Genomic DNA, 19,975 nt, shown 5'->3' with positions numbered 1-19,975 from the left:
ATGAGAGGAGAATTTCAGCAACACTCCACAGCTTGTGAAATTTGAAGAGACAGATAAGTAATAGAACAAATGATTCATAATAAATTAAGCAGGAGAGGGCAGCCAAACCACTTCTTTCTTCAATACCTAGAATTAAGAAATATTATGCAGCTGGTGACATCAATTCATCTTGTGTATTTCAGACGTGTAGACACTGGCACAATGTAGTTTTTCGATTAGGCTTTAGCTCTTGGTGGCTTTTTCTTCCAAATCCTGCACAGCTGAGGAGATCCCTAATTGCCCTTGAATGTGACATTATAAAGTTCTTGTAACACCACAGCAAATGGTAATTATGACAAAAACTATGCTGCTAGAATCAGTATAAAGGGTTGTGGTGACTAGAGGACAAACATCCCACCTCCTATATGCTGGTTTTGTGTGACAGGAGTATATTAAGATGCAGGAGTTCCAGTTATGCTGTCATCATCTGCTTCAATGACTACCACAAGGTCAAAAGGAATAGTTGTTGATGACTGAAGCAATCTGTTCCATTTCCACCTGCTAATATAACTATTCCAAACTAATGTTCCAAATTCACATACAGCAATACCTGACCAATTATCAAGCTCTTCCATCCATTGGCATGTTCATATATTTTAGTTAAAGGAGATTTATTGCAACCATTCTGGGTCTGTGAGCCTTTGTGGGATTATAGCAATGAATCCTGTGGCTAGCACAATCTGCCACTACGCTACACTGGTGGCAGAGGGAATTAATGCAATACAAAACAAGTAGGCTGCTGTTATCTGGATGGTGTTGACCATCTTGAATGTTTCTGAAAATCCTGGATAGCGCCTGATAGAAAAACAGTGGGAAGTTGAGTGGTGAGGCATTCATTCCATAATATCCAGACTCTGAGCTGCATTTATACATGCAAGTGGCACAATTTTATGGTACTCCTAATTTGTGGCTTGGTGACGAGTTAAAAGACTTCAACGTTTCAGATACCCAACTTTTGACCTGCTCTTGGCGTGTTTGTTTGGCTAATCCAATCTGGTGGGTAATGAATAATATTGAAAATTAACGATAAGTGATTATACTCTTGTTCCTACTGGACATGGTCATGCTTGATCATTGTGCGAAGGTTACACCACTCATGAATGGGTTTTAGATCTTGTTGCATGCAGGCATGGTCTGTCAGTGAACATACAATGCACTCCAGTACAATACGTTATCAGCCTACATTTTATTTAAATCTCCTACAGCTTCATCGCACTATAAATGACACTGTCGTTAGTCAAATCACAATCATTTTCCTGAAGGTCAGTTAAAGAAAATGTTTAAAAGTGGCAAAAACAGATAAGAAACATCAAACGGATACAACAGCATTGTATCTGAGACGCTGCCTGTCCCGCAGAGTTACTCCAGCTTTCTGTGTCCATATTAAACCAGCATCTGCAATTCCTTCCTATACAACAGCATTAATATGTGTCTCTCTTGTATTGAGATCTCAGCACCAAATCAATGTTTCTGAATAAAGTAGACCCAAAATGCTGGAGTAACTCAGCGGGGACAGGCAGCATTTCTGGAGAGAAGAAATGGGTGATTTTCAGGTCGAGACCCTTCTTCGGACCTTTTTCATGATACAGCCTGTTCCACTTCACTGTACACAGCTCTCCCAATAGATCAATACTAAATACTCAGCAGAATTAGTACGTGCAGCTGGACGTATCACAAAAATAATCACATCTTTAAAGGAACACACGACAGGCTAATTACTTATTTTAATCTACCAAGTCCTCGTCAATTACTTGACTACATTCCTCATATTAAAACTGGAGTTAATGATCCAACTGAAAATGTGAACAAATTATCTTTGTGAGAAAAACATAACTTATAATCAGTCAATGAGCACAGGTGCTAATCTCGGCACTCAGTTGGAACCAAATACAAATTAAAAAAAGAAGGCATTTGGATAAACAAAGTTTGGTGTTTAATTTACATGAAACCATTCAGTGGTCGACAGATGTTTTCATATATTCAAAATGTTGATTTGTAGCAAACTAGATGTGAATGCTGATAATGTTGTAAACTAAGAAACAAAACACAGTATTTAAAGCCAAAGTTAGTAACCTGTGCAGGATAATCACAAGCATGTGCCTGTGTTTAATCCCAGGAATCATCTTCTTACAGCTTGCTCAATTTATATGCTACTCTGCAAGGAGAAGCTAATTTAATTTAAAAACAAAATATATGAACAAAATAGTTAATTAAGTGTTAACAGGATGCAACTTTCCACATTATGCAGGTGAAGAATCATGAAATCACATAATGTGAGCATTAGTGAGAAACCCAATATTTCTTTCCCTACCCTTAAATGCCTTTGAATCATGCAGAAACAAGGAACTGCAGATGCTGGTTTACAACAACAACAAAAAAACAAAGTGCTGGAGTAACTCAGCGGGTCAGGCAGTATTTCTGGAGAACATAGACAGGTCAGGACTTTTCTTCAGAGCTTAAGGAACATGCAGTCTGAAGAAGGGTCCTGAACCTAAACGTCACCTGTCCATGTTCTACAGAGATGCTGCCTGATCTGCTGAGTTATTCCAGCACTGTGTGTTGCGCCCTTGAATCATGGTGGCAAGAAAGTTCAAGAGTAGCTGGCAGATTAGAGGTGCAACTGAAGGAGCCTAAGGAACATGCAGCAGTGACACAAAAGGAAGGAGTAACATAGGTAACACAGAACACCAAGATGGGGGAAGCAATATTTAAAATTAAACAAAAGCAAATGAAAACCATTGACCTTAATTGTTAACTCTTTCCGAGATGCTGCCTGATTTTCTGTTATATTTTGGATTTTTAGTATTTGTTGTTTTCCTATTTGAGCAAATGTTTAACTTAAGGAATAATGTGCTAAATGATTGGGCAGCTTCAACTGGAAAGGTACTAAAGTATATGACTTGCAAAATACCTGACTTCAACTATTGCATCATATTCCGGGCCTTTCCTTTGCAACACAGTAAATTTATTACAAAATGTTTCTAACTACTCAATGATAATGTTGTGGAATTTAGAGATGGTAATGCTATTGCCTCTCAAAAAAAAGGGGGGGGGGGGAGAAAGTACAGCAATTTAAAAATCGGTGGTTCTAAGACCTGATGAATCTCTTCAGTGATATCCTAGGGGCATATCTCTCCAAAACAAAAATTAGATTTTCTTCTTTTGTGCCAACCATGACTCCAGCAATTAAGTGTTTAGAGATACATAGTGGAAACAGACCCATCGACCCACCGAGTCCGTGACGATCAGCGATCACCCATACACTAGTTCTTACTTTTGATGAAATGCAGCGAGCAAACGCGATAATTCCCGATATTTTGGATCTTTAAATCTCCACGAAAAATGTCCGCTATCAACTTCTGCTTATTTTGCCCCTTCAGCTCCCTCTTGTATTTACCTTAGTTTCTATCTTTTTTTTGGACTGTAAATTTAGGTAGCTGTGCCTCACGGTCACCCCGACTGGTACAGTAAATTGCAGCTCAAAACCTGACCGTTTTCGATGTTTTTAACGGGTGTGAAAGTGCGTGTTTTCCCATTCACTAACATGTACCGGAAGTGACGCTTGTCCCCCAGTTAAAATTTTCGGTCACGTGGGTGCGGATCTACGCTCCAGTGACCTTTCGTGAAATCACCCTATACTAGTTCTACCCTGCACACTAGAGACAATATACAGAAGCCAATTAATCTACAAGCCTGCACGTCTTTGGAATGTGGGAAGAAACTGGAGCACCTGGAGAAAACCCACGAGGTCACAGGGAGAACGTGCAAACTCCTTTCAGACAGCGCTTGTAATTCGATTTGAACCCGGATCTCTATCGCTACGCCACCGTGCCGCAATCCTGATTCCAAATTTACTGCACTGGTCAGATTTGATCAGGATTGGGGAGGGGTGGGAGGAATGGGGAACGTCTGGAATAGAACATCCCTAGCAGAACCCAGTACCAAGTTATTGGCATGCAAGTGACTCTTGCTTGATGACTCGTCGCAGTACTCATTACTGAAGGGTTGGCGAGCTTATGACTCTACCTAATTATAATGTGGTTGAGACATACGCTCCAACCCTGAGGAAGCAGAAGAAAATTGCTACTCACAACTCAAAGGGAGATAAGCTGACCCACCTGAGCAACTTTAACACTAGGGAGATAGGGACTTTCTGGAAAGAAATGATCAACAAGGAAGGGATGCTAACTACGATGGGATTCTTCCCCTGACAAAATGCCTCATTATAATTAACATTTTATTTCGTTGGGGAATACCTCACAAATCATCATCATTGCCCGGTGTAATCGATGGAGATAATGGAGTGGGTTAGTTGGTCAATCCTGGAGACATCACTGCCTGTCGTGGCATGGACATTTCAGAGTTTGTGGAACGGAAAGAAAAAATGTGTACAGTCACATAACAAGATAAATTCCAGTTTCAGTCAAGCAGAATGAAAATGCAAATCAATGGTGGATTGCGGATGTGTTCAGAGTAATATTTTAAAAAAAATATAACATGTACCACAGCTGCATAATGAAGCTCAGGTAATATATTATTCATGATCCATATGAATAACACAGCAGTTTCAAAGGGCTACATGGTCAATGCCTGCTCTTATATCCAGAAATTAAAATATTTGGCAATCATCAATCTAATGTATTTTGATGTATATTTTTTGGCTTAGTTCAGGTAAGATTCGTGTTTTCCAGTCTTTATTCGTATTTGGGAAAAAAAAATTTCCTTTACAAAACAAATTTTACTTGCAAGATGAATCAACTTTTCCTCCATGAACTGAAACAACAAAAATCAGTATTTACAGATGAGTTCAGGGTTCATTTTAAACATTTCTATGTTGACCGTCATTGAATGTTGAACATTGCCATCAGACCAACGTGCTGTAAGCATATGGGATTGGACAACACAGGCTGAACTAATTTTGGTACTAATTTGGAAAGAGCAGTCAGGTGAAGAAGCAAATAAAAAGCCATGTTCAACATTACTAAAGCAATGAAAATAAAATATATAATTTCTGCGCAGTCTATCTTTGTTGCGGCCATGCAATTAAGATGGGATTCAGAGGGAAGATTTTTCTCAGTTAAATATAAAATCATACAAGCGCGTACAATGATAATTTTTTCAAGAAACTTTGCAATACTGACTGGGATCAGCAAAAATAATAGGCAGAGACAATGCAATATTCCCTGAGTTCCAACTATGGAACCAAGAAAAGGCAGCTTTGCTTTTGTTCATAACCAAAAAGGTAGCATTGCTTTTGTTTCCACTGCCACATCAAAATAAATATAATTACCAATAGATCTGAAACACAGTATCTGCTGAAAAGAAAGGAATCTGTGTGGTCTAAACCATCTCACCTTTTTTCCCCTGGTCACAAAAACATTAAGTACCCAGTATGAGATATCATCCTGGTTGTCAAGAAGCGGGTGGGACAAGGGACAACAACAAAATTCAGGAGCAACTACTTCCAACACACTGGTTACTTCCAGGAATCCAGTTGAATCAAATTTAATCAAGGGCAAGCTGTCCACCGATATTTCAAAATTAGACATTGCACCAGCTGAGAAAAATAATTTATAAAAAAGCTTGCGGATGCAGATAAACAAAAAGAAAAAACACATTAAGAAAGCAATGTCCACTTTGTAACGCAGGGAGTCCCCCACCTTCCCTAGGGTTCCGTTCCTGAACACAGTAAACTAAAATCTCCATAAGTCAGAAAAGAATTATTTGCTCCAAAAATGTAATGTTAAACCTACAGCCTTGACAGTACCTGTGGGCTGATTGGCAAAGAGTAGACTTGGGAATGTCAGCATGGGTAATATAAGTTGTTACCAGCAAGTGAAATGTGACAGAAGATAAGACAGAAATGCTGGAGGAACTCAGAGAGTCAGGCAGCATCTCTAAAGAAAAGGTAACGTTTCGCAACTCTTCTTCAGTCTGAAGAAGGATTCCGATCCGAAACATCACCCATTCCTTTTCTCCAGAGATAAAAAGTTATTCCAGCATTGTGTCTATCTTTGGTATAAATCAGCATCTACAGTTCGATCCAACAGTTATGAGCGTGTGATGGCACTGGGCCAGGACTTACTGGAATTTAGATGGTTGAGGGGGGACCTCATTGAAACTTACCGAATAGTGAAAGGCTTGGATAGAGTGGATGTGGAGAGGATGTTTCCACAAGTGGGAGAGTCTAGGGCTAGAGGCCATGGCCACAGAATAAAAGGACGTACCTTTAGGAAGGAGATGAGAATTTACTTTAGTCAGAGGCTGGTGAATCTGCATAATTCATTACCACAGAAGGTGTGGAGGCCAAGTCAATGGATATTTATATGGCAGAGATGAATAGATTCTTGATTAGTATGGGTGCTATGAGTTATGAGGAGAAGGCGGGAAAATGGGGTTGAGAGGGAAAGACAGTTCAGCCATGATTAAATGGTAGAGTAGACTTTATGGGCCAAATTTCTTAATTCTACTCCTATCACTTATGAACTGTGACAGATGTTTGTATGAATGCAGGGCGGATGGAGGGAAGCTGATCGCCCAATCAGCTAGAAAACTATCGGCAGTATAAAAGCTGAAGGGAGTTTGGAGAAGACAGTCGCAGTGTTTCTGGTGAAGAGATTTGAATGCTACACTCAAGCAGAGTCTGTGCGACACCAATTTGGATTTTCATAAATCTAGTCCTCTGTAACCTTCAGCAACCCAGTGTCAATGCATCAGTAGTCAAGTCAAGAAGAAAATCCAACAGAAAACCGACCACTTTCCAATTCAGTCATTTTCAGTCAACAAATATTTTTCTAGGGGAAAGGCTGCACGGTATTAAAATTTGATCTGCAACAACTGGGCTAAACCTTTACATTGGTCACCACAATCTACCTAACAATAAACATGAGGCTATATACATCATGCAAAGGTGTCATTTGATACAGTAATATAAATATACTAGTTACATCAGCAATGTTAGCTGTACATCGAAAAGTCCCTTAATGTTTTACAAGTGAATTCCTTTCAGCTTCAGGGAGCATGATGTTGTGCAAAAGCTAAGTAAACTGGAGAAAACATTTGACTGCGTACAACTCGGGGATCAGTTTATTTTATTGTCACGTGTACCGAGGTACAGTGAAAAGTTTTTGTTGCATGCTAACCAGTCAGCAGAAAGACAATACATGATTACAAACGATCCATTTACAGTGTATAGATACATAAGGGAATAACGTTTAGTGCAAGGTAAAGCCAGCAAAATCCGATCAACTCACCCCTTCCCACCCAAACCACCCCCTCCCCAGGTACCTTCCCCTGCAACCACAGAAGATGCAACACCTGCCCCTATACCTCCTCCTTCGACTCTGTCCAGGGACCCAGACAGTCCTTTAAGGTTAGGCAGAGGTTCACTTGCACCTCCTCCAACCTCATCTACTGTATCCGTTGTTCAAGATGTGGACTGTTATACATTAGCGAGACCAAACATAGACTGGGCGATCGTTTCGCAGAACACCTTCGCTCAGCCTGCCTGAACCAACCTGATCTCCCGGTTGCCGGACACTTTAATTCTCCTTCCCATTCCGACACAGACCTTTCTGGTCTCGGTCTCCTCCATTGTCAGAGTGAGGCTAAACGTAAATTGGAGGAACAGCATCTCATATTTTGCTTGGGCAGTTTACAGCCCAGTGGTATGAATATTGATTTCTCTCACTTCAGGTAGCCCCGGCATTCTCTCTCTCTCTATCCCTCCCCCACCCAAGTCGCAGTTTCCTTTATCATCGTTACTTTTTTGCATATCTTTCATTCATTGTTCTTTATCTCTCCACATCACCGTTTATGTCTCTCATTTCCCTTATCCATAACCAGTCTGAAGAAAGGTCTCGACCCGAAGCATCACCCATTCCTTCTCTCCAGAGATGCTGCCTGACCCGCTGAGTTACTCCAGCTTTTTGTGTCTATCTTCGGCTTAACCAGCATGTGCAGTTCCTTCTTGTGCAATGATAGTCCGAGGGTCAATAGGTAGATAGTAGTCCAGTGCTGCTCTCTAGTTGTGGAAGGAAGATTCAGTTGCCTGATAACAGCTGGGAAGAAACTGAGTACGGTAAAGTGTGGAACAGGGACACAGAAACCTATTGCAGGTATTACCCTACAATACTGGCAGTTATTACAGGTTTGCTACTCTCACCTCCACACTCTCAAAGTTGTGTCAGATGCTTCGCGCGTTAAGGAATTGCAACGACCCAACTTTCACAAATCCTTTCAAGATAAACAATTACTTGGCCGCTGGGGTTTTGCTGTCAGCACCCGGTTCAGACAAGGGTGGGTGTCAATTTTATAAGTACATTAAGTAAATGAGGGTAACCAGAAAGAGAATAGGGCCCCTCAGAAACCAAAACAGGCATATATGTGTGGAGCCACAGGAGGTGGGCAAGATCCTCCAAGATTATTTCTCTGTTTATATTATTGAGAAAGACATGAAGATTCGGGAACTTGGGACAGTTAATGGAGTTGTCTTGCAGATAGTCCTTATTATGGTTACAGAGGTGCTGGACATCCTATGAAAATTTGAAAGTAAAAAAATCTCCCGGGTCTGATCAAAGTACACTGAGGTGTTTCAGTTGTGCAAGATGTTGGTAATGTCGCAATTAGACTTTATATTCAGTTTCTACATCCTTCCTCCACCCTGCTGCAGGAAGGATGTCATTAAGGTGGAACTAGCGTAGAGGATTAATGAGGATGCTGTCAGGACTCAAGGGCCTAATCAATAGGGAGAGGTTGGGCAGGCTCGGACTTTACTCATGGGAATGCAAAAGGCTGAGGGCTGATCTTATAGAGGTGTATAAAATAATGAGGGGAATTAATAAGGTGAATGCACAAGAGTCTTTTACCCAGGAAAGGAGAATTGATATCTAGAGAACATAGCTTTAAGATCAGATTCAGATCTGAAATGGTGGGAGAGGAAAGATTTAATGGGAGCCTGTGGGTGGTGGGTATAGGGAATGAGCAACCAGAGGTGGTGGTTGAAGCAGCTATTAGAACATAGAAACATAGAAAATAGGTGCAGGAGTAGACCATTCAATATGATCATGACTGATCATCCAACTCAGTATCCTGTACCTGCCTTCTCTCCATACCCCCTGATCCCTTGACATGAAAAAACATTTGGACTGCGACACGGATAGGATAGGATTAGAGGGAATATTTGGTCAAAAACACGGGCAAATGGGACCAGTTTAGGAAGTCGGTATGGATGAGTTGGGCCGAAGAGCCTGTTTTTGTGCCGTATGACTGAATCTATGACTAGCATCGCTCTCTGGGGGCTAAATGGCCGGCTGTCGGGTGTGTGTGACCGGCTCTCCCTCCCCATGGCCTTACCTCGATCTTGTCCACCCTGCGGGCGCAGCCCACCACTTTCATGCCGTGCTGGACCAGGGCCCGGGCGATGGCCGCGCCGATCCCCACCGACGCTCCGGTGACCAGAGCCACGCGTCCCTTCCAGCGCTCCATGCCGCACGGCTTCCTCCGCAGCGGGTGGCAGTGAGAGGGTCGGCGACCGACGGGGCGAGGAGGCGGGAGGTCGAGGATGCGGGAACGACTCGCTCCGCTCCTTCTCCACAACTTCACTCCCGACAGAGTCCACAGTACTTGGACCCGCCGCGGGGCAGGTTGGGAGATGTAGTCCGAATGGGGGGGGGGGGAGTTTCGGCCATGATGCCGCGGGGTGCGCTGGGAGTTGTAGTCTGTGTACCGCTGGACTCCCATGCCCGGGGACGGTCTTATCGCCCACAGGACTACAAGGCCCAGAGAGCAAAGCAACCACCCGACGGAAATCAGCACATGTCCCTCCTGTGGCAGATACATGGAGCCAAGGGAGAAGCGCATCTGTCATCACCTCTACAGATACAGAAATAACTCCCTTTCCGAGAACAGTGGGTGAATATTGTGTACATATAACCCTCAAGTGTCGATCTAATTTTAAATAACTTGGCCAGTCCGCAACAAATACTTAAAATGTATGTGCGAGTGATCCGTGGATAGTGTTGTTCACACCAGCTGTTAGATCTGTCCAGTCGGTGCTGGTGTTCATTTTGGTATTCATCCCCATTTCTCATTTTCATTTCAATCTACTTCAGCAGAGTTTGAGTGCTTCAGCAGAGAAACTGAAAGATCAAACGTTTTTGCAAACTCCATCTCTGCACAAAATTAATGGTCTTCCTAAATTCTCTTAACACACAATGCGGAAACAAGGAACTGCAGAAGGTACACAAAATTGCTGGGGAAACTCAGCGGGTGCAGCAGCATCTATGGAGCGAAGGAAATAGGCGACGTTTCGGGCCGAAACCCTTCTTCAGACTGATGGGGGGTGGGAGAAAGAAGGAAAAGGGGCGGATGGGAGGGTGGGAGGAGACAGCTAGAGGGTTAAGGAAGGGGAGGAGACAGCAAGGGCTAGCAAAATTGGGAGAATTCAATGTTAATGCCATACGGACGCAAGGTCCCCAGACGGAATATGAGGTGCTGTTCCTCCAATTTCCGCTGTTGCTCACTCTGGCAATGGAGGAGACCCAGGACAGAGAGGTCGGATTGGGAATGGGAGGGGGAGTTGAAGTGCTGAGCCACCGGGAGTTCAGGTAGGTTATTGCGGACTGAGCGGAGGTGTTCGGCGAAACGATCGCCCAACCTACGCTTGGTCTCCCCGATGTAAATCAGCTGACATCTAGAGCAGCGGATGCAGTAGATGAGGTTGGAGGAGATACAGGTGAACCTTTGTCGCACCTGGAACGACTGCTTGGGTCCGTATGGCATTAACATTGAATTCTCCCAATTTTGCTAGCCCTTGCTGTCTCCTCCCACCCTCCCATCCGCCCGCCCTCGGGCTCCTCCCCCTCCTCCCCTTTTCCTTCTTTCTCCCACCCCCCATCAGTCTGAAGAAGGGTATCGGCTCGAAACGTCGCCTATTTCCTTCGCTCCATAGATGCTGCTGCACCCGCTGAGTTTCCCCAGCAATTTTGTGTACCTTCGATATTCCAGCATCTGCAGTTCCCTTTTGAACACAAGGAACTGCAGATGCTAGTTTACCAAGGAAAGAAACAAAATGCTGGAGTATCTCAGCAGATCAGACAGCATCCCTGGAGAACATCTCTGAATCACACATGCATACATTTGCACAGCTATTCTTGACTTATCTACTGCCATCATTTCAAGGCTATCTCTGCTATTTGCTTTCCATCAATCACCTCTCACAAACACTTTTCATGTACAAAACAAGAATAACTATCAAATCATTTGTTGCGGAGCTTTCGTAAATCCTAACTGCCTTATCTGTTATGTTCCATACGGTATTACTCAAACCAGTATTTCTGTACCCTGTTATTTGCTCATCTACACTTAAACATCTATAACTGTTGCCCTGGTCACTGCCTAAGCAAGTTCTTCTCCTCTAAAACTTTATTCTGATTTCTAACAAAATTGAGGAGCCAGACGTTTGTTTTCCAGAGATCTACTTTGTGACTTCCTTCCTTTCCATAGCAAACTGGGACAAACTTAAAAAAGATAACCTCCAATTCTCAACTCAATTTATTTTGTCTGGTTTTCCTCTGCTCAACTGTTTCGCCCACTTTGGCCTCTTTTTTGTCAGCTGTGCCTTCCACATGAAGAAAGTAGACCACCCAGCTTCTATTCCTTTACACTGTTAGCTCAGTCGTTTCTGGAGAACTCAACGCATCAAGCAGCGTCTGTGGGGGGAAGGAACTGTCGACATTTTGGTGATCTTGTTTCGGGACCTCGAGTGGAGAGGTATGACAGCCAGTATAAAGAGGGGAGTGGCAGGACAGGAACCAGTAAGCATTTGCTGAAATAAATTCTACTTCTTGCAGTAACCCTTGATATTAAGGCCGAATTATTCTTATGAATAAATTACATTAAATGTGTACTTCCTATGTAAACTGAAATTTGTAACTTTGATACCTTTTGTATACCATAAACACAGTTTTCCCGAGTAACTTCTGCTTCATCTTGTTTTTTCTTAACAAGACTGCATAAAATTTAACTCATTTTGTAAATGTCAAAGTCAACTAATTTTCAACGGGTCCAAAGTTATTTCACATTCCCAAAGTTTGTTTTTGTGCTATCTCAAATGGATTTTAATTACGCAATTTCCTGTACCTCCAAAACACACACACACACCACACGTACACACCTCCTGACTGGTTATAAAAACCACAGCTTTCAATCACGGGCAATAAATACAGTAGGCAGAGAAATAATTTCACATTATTAGAGTTTATATAGAAATACCTCTATGTTGTCCTTTGTCGACACTGAGATTAAATTGCATTTTTATAAGCAACTAACGGTTCCATTATTTACATTTTAATTTAAATGGAACAATGGAACATACAAAGCTCCTCAAGTGTACCCATACATCCTTCCTGCTCCAGTAATACAAAGAACATTGGACAGAATACAACATGCCCATCTTTAAGAGAGCTTCAATGGGCATAAAATAACAATCATCATTGGAATGATAATTCACCTAAATGCATTGAGACCTTTTAACTCCAACAATCATAGATTTTCTGTGGATTCTAAAGAATAATTTATTCACAACATTTTACTCTTAAATTGTGCTCAGTCTAATGACTTAGCTGTGGATGTCATTGTGCGATCGCTGAATAATGCAGAGTGGCTGCATCACCATTTCTCCCTGCAGCACCTTTCTCTCAACATTAAACTTCAGTGAAAGGTGAAGGATCCTCACACAATCTACAAATTCTTGAAGATATTGATTTTCATACTGTTAAATGCAGTTGCAATATATTAAAAATAAATTCCATGAATGACTTTGTTGAAGTTGATTAATATGGACTGTTGATACAAGAAAAACGCTGAAATATTTCCTCAGTGATCCCTTTAATTTGTGCCTATGCATGCTAATGCACCAACTACGTGCTTAAAGTAGTGTTAACGTATTAAACAATGTGTTTCAAATATATTAACAAAATAATGCCCAATGCTTATTGTGTTCAGAATTGTGAAACTTGCAAGTACGAGCGAAACAATATTTATCTGCCTCTGACAATCACAATCAACATTGAATATTCCCACATCAGAGACAGTGCCTATCAAATAAAGGTGAAAGAGACACTCCCGTCTCCTCCCCACTGAATGGTACAAACCAAAGATCCTATAGTGGGATCTTTGGTACAAACTGCACCTCACACAACCCAGCTTTAAGGGCTCCCAGACATGATCAATTTAGTCCCTGTAAATGGCGCACATTCATGAATGGGTTTCAAAAGCTGATTTCGTAACCTTAAAGGAACTACAGGTTACTTATTCATGCAACAAATGCCAGGAAATATATAGTTAGAAACATGGCAATGCATCATCTTCGTTGTTGTGCATCACACGAACAAAGGTTCTGGCCTCAAGTAAACTAAATAAATTAACAAGTGTTAACATTTGAAAGACGAGGGACTGCACATGGATTAAAAAACTATGTTAAACATTAGAGTGCAGAGTCAAATTAATGTAGCCTACCAACCAATTTAGTGAGAGGATTGTTTTTTCAACATTGCCTTATAAAAAGACACAAAAATGCAAATTTTCTTTCTTTTTTAAAATCAGTAACCAGTTTTATAGTTAGGGCTATACAAGATGGAAACAGGCCTTTCAGCCCAACTTATTCATGCTGACCAATTTGCCAAACTGAGCACATCCCACTTGTCTGACAAACAGAAGTATCTTAGGTACACAAAATTGTTGGGGAAACTCAGCGGGTGCAGCAGCATCTATGGAGCGAAGGAAATAGGCGACGTTTCGGGCCGAAACCCTTCTTCAGACGTTCGGCCCGAAACGTCGCCTATTTCCTTCGCTCCATAGATGCTGCTGCACCCGCTGAGTTTCCCCAACAATTTTGTGTACCTTCGATATTCCAGCATCTGCAGTTCCCTTTTGAACAAACAGAAGTATCTTGTCTGGATGCACATTTGTCAGATTCATTCATTGCAGTGCATTAAAACTGCAACCTGGACTAAACTTAAATTTGGATCTGAAGTTTGCCACTTATAGAGGAATTCAAGTAAACACCATATTCAGCAGCAAAACAAGTTCAGTATATATATATTTTTTAAATAAGCAAACAATAATAGTGCAACGGCAAAAACAATGCCCTCAAGTCTATGTGGTTTGGAGCTCATTTGGAAGTTGTAGTGTTTAATAGTAGGTTATAGGGAAGAAACTGCTCCTGAAGGTGGATGTTACAGTTCTCAGGATCCTATGCATTCTTCCCGATTACTGCTTATAATGGAGATTATATAAACATTTGAACATGGTTTTGTTTTCTCCCTGAACAATTGAAGATGATTATTTTATCAGTGTAGGAAGGAACTGCAGATGCTGGTTTAAACCGAAGATAGACACAAAAAGCTGGAGTAACTCAGCGGGACAGGCAGCATCTCTGGAGAGAAGGAATGGGTGACGTTTCGGGTCGAGACCCTTCTTCAGGCTGCTTAGGGATAAGCGAAACGAGAGATATAGACTATGATGTGGAGAGATAAAGAACAATGAATGAGTGTTCTAACACCACAGCTACAAGTTAACCGCAGAATATCACAATGACCATTCTTCCTGTGCTAAAAGGCAGGCAGTGAATGTTGATGGGGTTTTTTAATCATTTACATACAAGTTTGATCATAAGCAACCACACTTTATCACCTCACCAAGGGAATGGTAATCAATCATAGAGGCATTGGACCGATTTTGTCCTTTGACATTTGGCACATAAACCAGTTACAGAACCCCTGGTATGACTACCTATGAAGAGAAGCAACTTAGTCTTTGAGTATGATGTGGTGCATTGACAGATAATCAATGTTCAACTTTACGAAGTCACTTGAAAACCTCCATGTTAACTTATTTCAACATCCTGTCAATGAGAAATCCACAACTCTACCTATCACAGATTTCTTTTACACAGATAATTTGAAGAAATAATTTGTAAATTTGTATGCACACTGATGGAGATAATAACCCTAGGAGAAAGGAATGCTTCTTCTTTGAGGCACCAATGTAAAATAGGTTGTGCAAATCCAGCCACACTATGAACGGGCTTTAAACGAAAGCTCTACAGTTTACTGCGATGCACAGTGTAACAACTGTCTTATCACATCTACCATTCTATAAATTGATATTACTCTATAACCTGGGAAAGGTTCTAAAATGGGATACTTCACCTGATTTCACATCAAAGCTTCCAGGCAAAGTACAGAAGAAATATCAGTATTATTCTCGACCCAATTTGAATCTAGGTTTAGTTTAGAGAAACAGCTTGAAAACAGGCCCTTTAGTCCATCGAGTTCACACCGACCAGCGATCCCCTTACATTAACACTACTCTACACACACTGGGAACAATTTTACATTTATACCAAGCCAATTAACCTACAAACAATACTCAAAGAGATAATCGGTCTGATAAAGTTTTCAGGAGGATAATTTGCACAAAGCTGTTTCCAATTGCAGGTACAAGAAACGAAAAGCTCAAGAAACAAAATGCAAGCTTATTATAATATTCAGAATTAGAATTCAAGTTAAATATGAATGTTTTGAATCCTTGACAAGATCCATTGATTGAAAAAAGTGCATTTAAAGCTGCATTTTCACTCCAAATGAAGACCAGAAATTAGCATCACGACATTGCCAAGATGGCAAAATAAACTCAGAATGAAGATCTGATCCGGTTCCAGAGAAACATAGCATGAAATTGAGAAGAGGACAGTCTCAGACTGCTTGATCTAACACAGCTTGCCATGCAAATATCTTTGAAGGCTATGAGGGAAGGGAAGAAACAAAGAACTGTAAGGTAAATTTAGACACACAGTCAGGCAGGCTCTCTGAAGAAGATCAGATGTATGGATAACATGCAACAGTGATGTTTTGGGTCGGGTCCCTTATTCAGACTAAAGGAAAGCTTATTGAATGAGGTTTATTCCTCATGGTATTGAGAAGGAAATTTCTCCTGGAGTTTGCATAAAAAAAGTACTTTAGAATTGTAGTTACGTAGTAACAGACAGCCGGCACATTTCTCCTTTAGTCAAGCAGAATGGAGGAATCTAAAGGTGCACAGGATACTTGTTTGCACTCTCATTCAAATCAATGCAAAAGACATGATTTAAAATAGGTAAGATGATACATAATTACGGAGGCAAAATTTGCGTTGTTAATTTGCATCATTGCCCTGCACACTCAACTGTGAACACCAGGGGTGGCACAGTGGTAGAGTTGCTGCCTTACAGCGCCAAGGATCCAGGTTCGATCCTGACTACGGATGCTGTCTGTAGAGTTTTACATTCTCCCGTGACCTGCGTGGGTTTTCTCCGGATGCTCCAGTTTCCTCCCACACTCCAAAGACGTACAGGTTTGTAGGCTAATTAGCTTGGCGTAATTGTAAATTGCCCCTAGTGTGTGTAGGTGTGTGGGGATCGCTGGACGGCGCGGACTCAGTGGGCCGAAGGGCCTGTTTCCACACTGTTTCTCTAAACTAAGCTGAAGTAAAAACCAAGTTGGATAAGTTAATGCAAAGTGTATTTAAAGGAAAGGGTAAATTATCAATTGGTATGACACTATAAATTATACGAACGTATCAACATTAGCTACCCCTTTGGCTGCTTTCAATCAATAAATAACTGGATTCATGCAAAGGATGCATCTCCATCAGCTATTGGGAGAAATGGCAGAAGCATAAAATCTTGAAAGCAAATATACAGAGCTCTCTGTAAGTTTAACAAAATGAACTTAATTTGCAATAATGAGTTCCAGAAATGCATTGCATGGAATTATAACGTGCTACATTATTGAAGTATAATTTGCCTTGATATGTTGAAGCTGCTGCCCATTTACACACAACAGCACTGAAACTATACACCAAGTCTACTGTCAATAAATCACCATGCAGCCAAGTCCTGGGGTGTCTTTTGGAAGAAATAGACTTGGTATGATTATCAGCAGTACAGAACATGTAAAATGTGAGCCCCAAGCCAAGGGCTTACAGGACAAACAAAAGCTGTGTAAACGGAAGGTGAACCATCAACTGATAACATACCAACACGCAAAGCTATGCCTGAGATGGAAAGATGCAATCAGTTCAATGCTTGTTCTAACAGGCAATCTTTAGCTCAGTGGATTCTTTAAAAATGCCATTTACTGCACATTATGCCAGGATTGTCAGATAATAGTGCCGATCCTCATCATCACCTGCAGCCTTTCAGTTTGATAGCCTCAAGTCCTAAAAATAAAAGGCTATAATTTTTAATTCTGTACCGCTCAGTTGTGAAGGTTTACGTAACAGTTATTGCACGGCAATTTTAACTCCTTTCCCTATTTGTTATGTTAAGTCAGTCCTGAACCAACAATAATTATTCAGGCACCTTAGATACTGCTGGAACCCTCTTTCCTCATACACCCTGCTTGGCTAGGTTTGTGCAATTCATCAGTTGGGCCCAGTTCAGTTACATGTTCTTCAGTTTTTGAAGATCTACTTTCCTGACCCCACCCTCTCTCCACCCAATGTCCTTTCCATTAAAGTATCAGTAGCAAATTCTTTTCCAGCTTTCCCATTTCAGTTATATTTTTAATAGAAACAACTTTACCCAAACTTGAATACTCAACTTCGAAAACTTGAAGAGTCAAATGCTTCTTATTTGTTCAATGAAAATCCATGCGTAGGACAGTTACAAACAATGCTCCCAACAAATTTTACACAATATGAAAATAAGAGTTGAATTTTGTGTTTGTTTTTAACTTTTGGCTTATTTAAGTCATTTTGTATTCCAGATTTTTTATTGGTTATCAAAAATCAGGTATTTTAAAATATTGAAAGACACTTTACTCATTAGGTAAATCAACCAAAGATCTCTAGACAAGATCAACGCAACAACATGATAGACCGGTTTAGACTTTATTTTAATGATTTCTGCACAATTTTTTCATTTTTCTTTATCCAGTCACAAATTGATTTTGGCTTGTTTGTCCTTTTCCAATCGTATTTTCTCTTCCAGTTGGTCTCACGCAAATAATCAGTCCAACACACAAATTGAATTAAACATTGTAGAGGCTAAATAAATTATTGCAAAGATACAGTCAATATATTTCAACAATATTTGCTGCACATCGAAAAGTCACTTAATGCATGACAAGAAATTCATTCCTTTCATGTTCAGGGAGTGTGGTGCTGTGCAAGAGCGGAGTAGCCTGAGGTAAACAGCTGTCCACATAAATTTCAAGGTAAAGTGTCAGACGGGGGAAACTGCAGATGCTGGTTTGCAGGATCTGGTTTCAAGATCTGTAGGGAGGAACTGCAAATGCTGGTTCAAACCAAAGATAAGACAAAATACTGGAGTAACTCAGCGGGTCAGGCAGCATCTCTGGAGAGAAGGAAGAATGGGTGACGTTACAAGGTTGAGACCCTTCTTCAGAAAAAGGGTCTCGACCTGAAACGTCACCATTCCTTCTCTTCAGAGATGCTGCCTGTCCCGCTGAGTTACTCCAGCTTTTTGTGTCTTAGTATTAATATTTGTCTCTCTTGTACTGAAAACTCAACAGCAAATCAATGTTTCTGACTAAACTTCAGTCTGAGAGTCAGGGGAAAGGGAAAGGAGAGAAATAGACGGTGATATAAAGATATAGAGAACAAATGAATGAAAGATATGTAAAAAAAAGTAACGATGATCGAAGAAACGGTGGACAGAGGAGACCGGCGAGTCCATTCTAGGTATTACCCCACAACCCTACCGCATTTCCAGCTATTACAGGGTTAGACAATAGACAACTGGTGCAGGAGTAGGCCATTCGGCCCTTCGAGCCAGCACTGCCATTCAATGTGATCATGGCTGATCATCCCCAATCTGTATCCCGTTCCTGCCTTCTCCCCATATCCCCTGACTCCGCTTTCTTTAAGAGCCCTATCAAGTTCTCTCTTGAAAGTATCCAGAGAACCGGCCTCCACCGCCCTCTGAGGCAGAGAATTCCACAGAATCACAAATCTCTGTGTGATTTCCTCATCTCCGTTCTAAATGGCTTACCCCTTATTCTTAAACAGTTGCTTATCTCACCTCCACGCCCTCAAAGTCGTGGCAGGCTACGCGTTCAGAGGTGAGGAACTTTCGCAAGTCCTTTGGAGGTAATCAATTACTCGGCCACGGGCGGTTTGCTGCCAATAGACACAAAATGCTGGAGTAACTCAACGGGACAGGCAGCATCTCTTGGTTTCTTGGTCCTCCAAAATGGAATTTAAACTGGAGGTGAACTTAGCATCTCTGGAGAGAAGGAACGGGTGACGTTTCGGGTCGAGACCCTTTCTCATGCTGACCCGAACCTATTCACACATTCCTTCTCTCCAGAGATGCTGCCCGACCCGCTGAGTTACTCCAGCTTTATGTGTCTTGTCTTCGGTGTAAACCAGCATCTGCAGTTCCTTCCTCCACATGTTTCTGTCAAGGTGGGGCTCTGGTGGATAAATGGCCGGCTGTCGGGTGTGTGTGACCGGCTCTCCCTCCCCATGGCCTTACCTCGATCTTGTCCACCCTGCGGGCGCAGCCCACCACTTTCATGCCGTGCTTGACCAGGGCCCGGGCGATGGCCGCGCCGATCCCCACCGACGCTCCGGTGACCAGAGCCACGCGTCCCTTCCAGCGCTCCATGCCGCACGGCTTCCTCCGCAGCGGGTGGCAGTGAGAGGGTCGGCGACCGACGGGGCGAGGAGGCGGGAGGTCGAGGATGCGGGAACGACTCGCTCCGCTCCTTCTCCACAACTTCACTCCCGACAGAGTCCACAGTACTTGGACCCGCCGCGGGGCAGGCTGGGAGATGTAGTCCATCCAATGGGCTACCGTTCCCAACCGCGGTGTGCTCTGGGAGGTGTAGTCCATTCCGATGCACGCTGGGACAAGGGTGCGCTCGAG

General features: G+C 42.0%; 1 protein-coding gene across 2 annotated transcripts in view; it reads right to left on the bottom strand.

Annotated features, from left to right (window-relative positions):
• Positions 1-9,688, bottom strand: part of dhrs11 (dehydrogenase/reductase 11) — a 62,516-nt gene extending 52,828 nt beyond the window's left edge. Inside the window, exon 1 of one of the 2 annotated variants that reach the window (XM_033046179.1) lies at positions 9,394-9,688. In XM_033046179.1, the coding sequence (XP_032902070.1) occupies positions 9,394-9,525 (132 nt within the window). In that variant the 5' untranslated portion in view covers positions 9,526-9,688. The remainder of the gene's footprint in view (positions 1-9,393) is intronic. The other variant, XM_033046178.1, reaches the window with a different exon arrangement.
• Between the last annotated feature and the right edge of the window lie 10,287 nt (positions 9,689-19,975).

Source organism: Amblyraja radiata, chromosome 28 (genome assembly GCF_010909765.2).
Source record: "Amblyraja radiata isolate CabotCenter1 chromosome 28, sAmbRad1.1.pri, whole genome shotgun sequence".
Lineage (NCBI taxonomy): Eukaryota > Metazoa > Chordata > Chondrichthyes > Rajiformes > Rajidae > Amblyraja > Amblyraja radiata.
The sequence above is the reverse complement of the archived record's forward strand: the minus strand, read 5'-3'. Positions and strand labels throughout refer to the sequence as shown.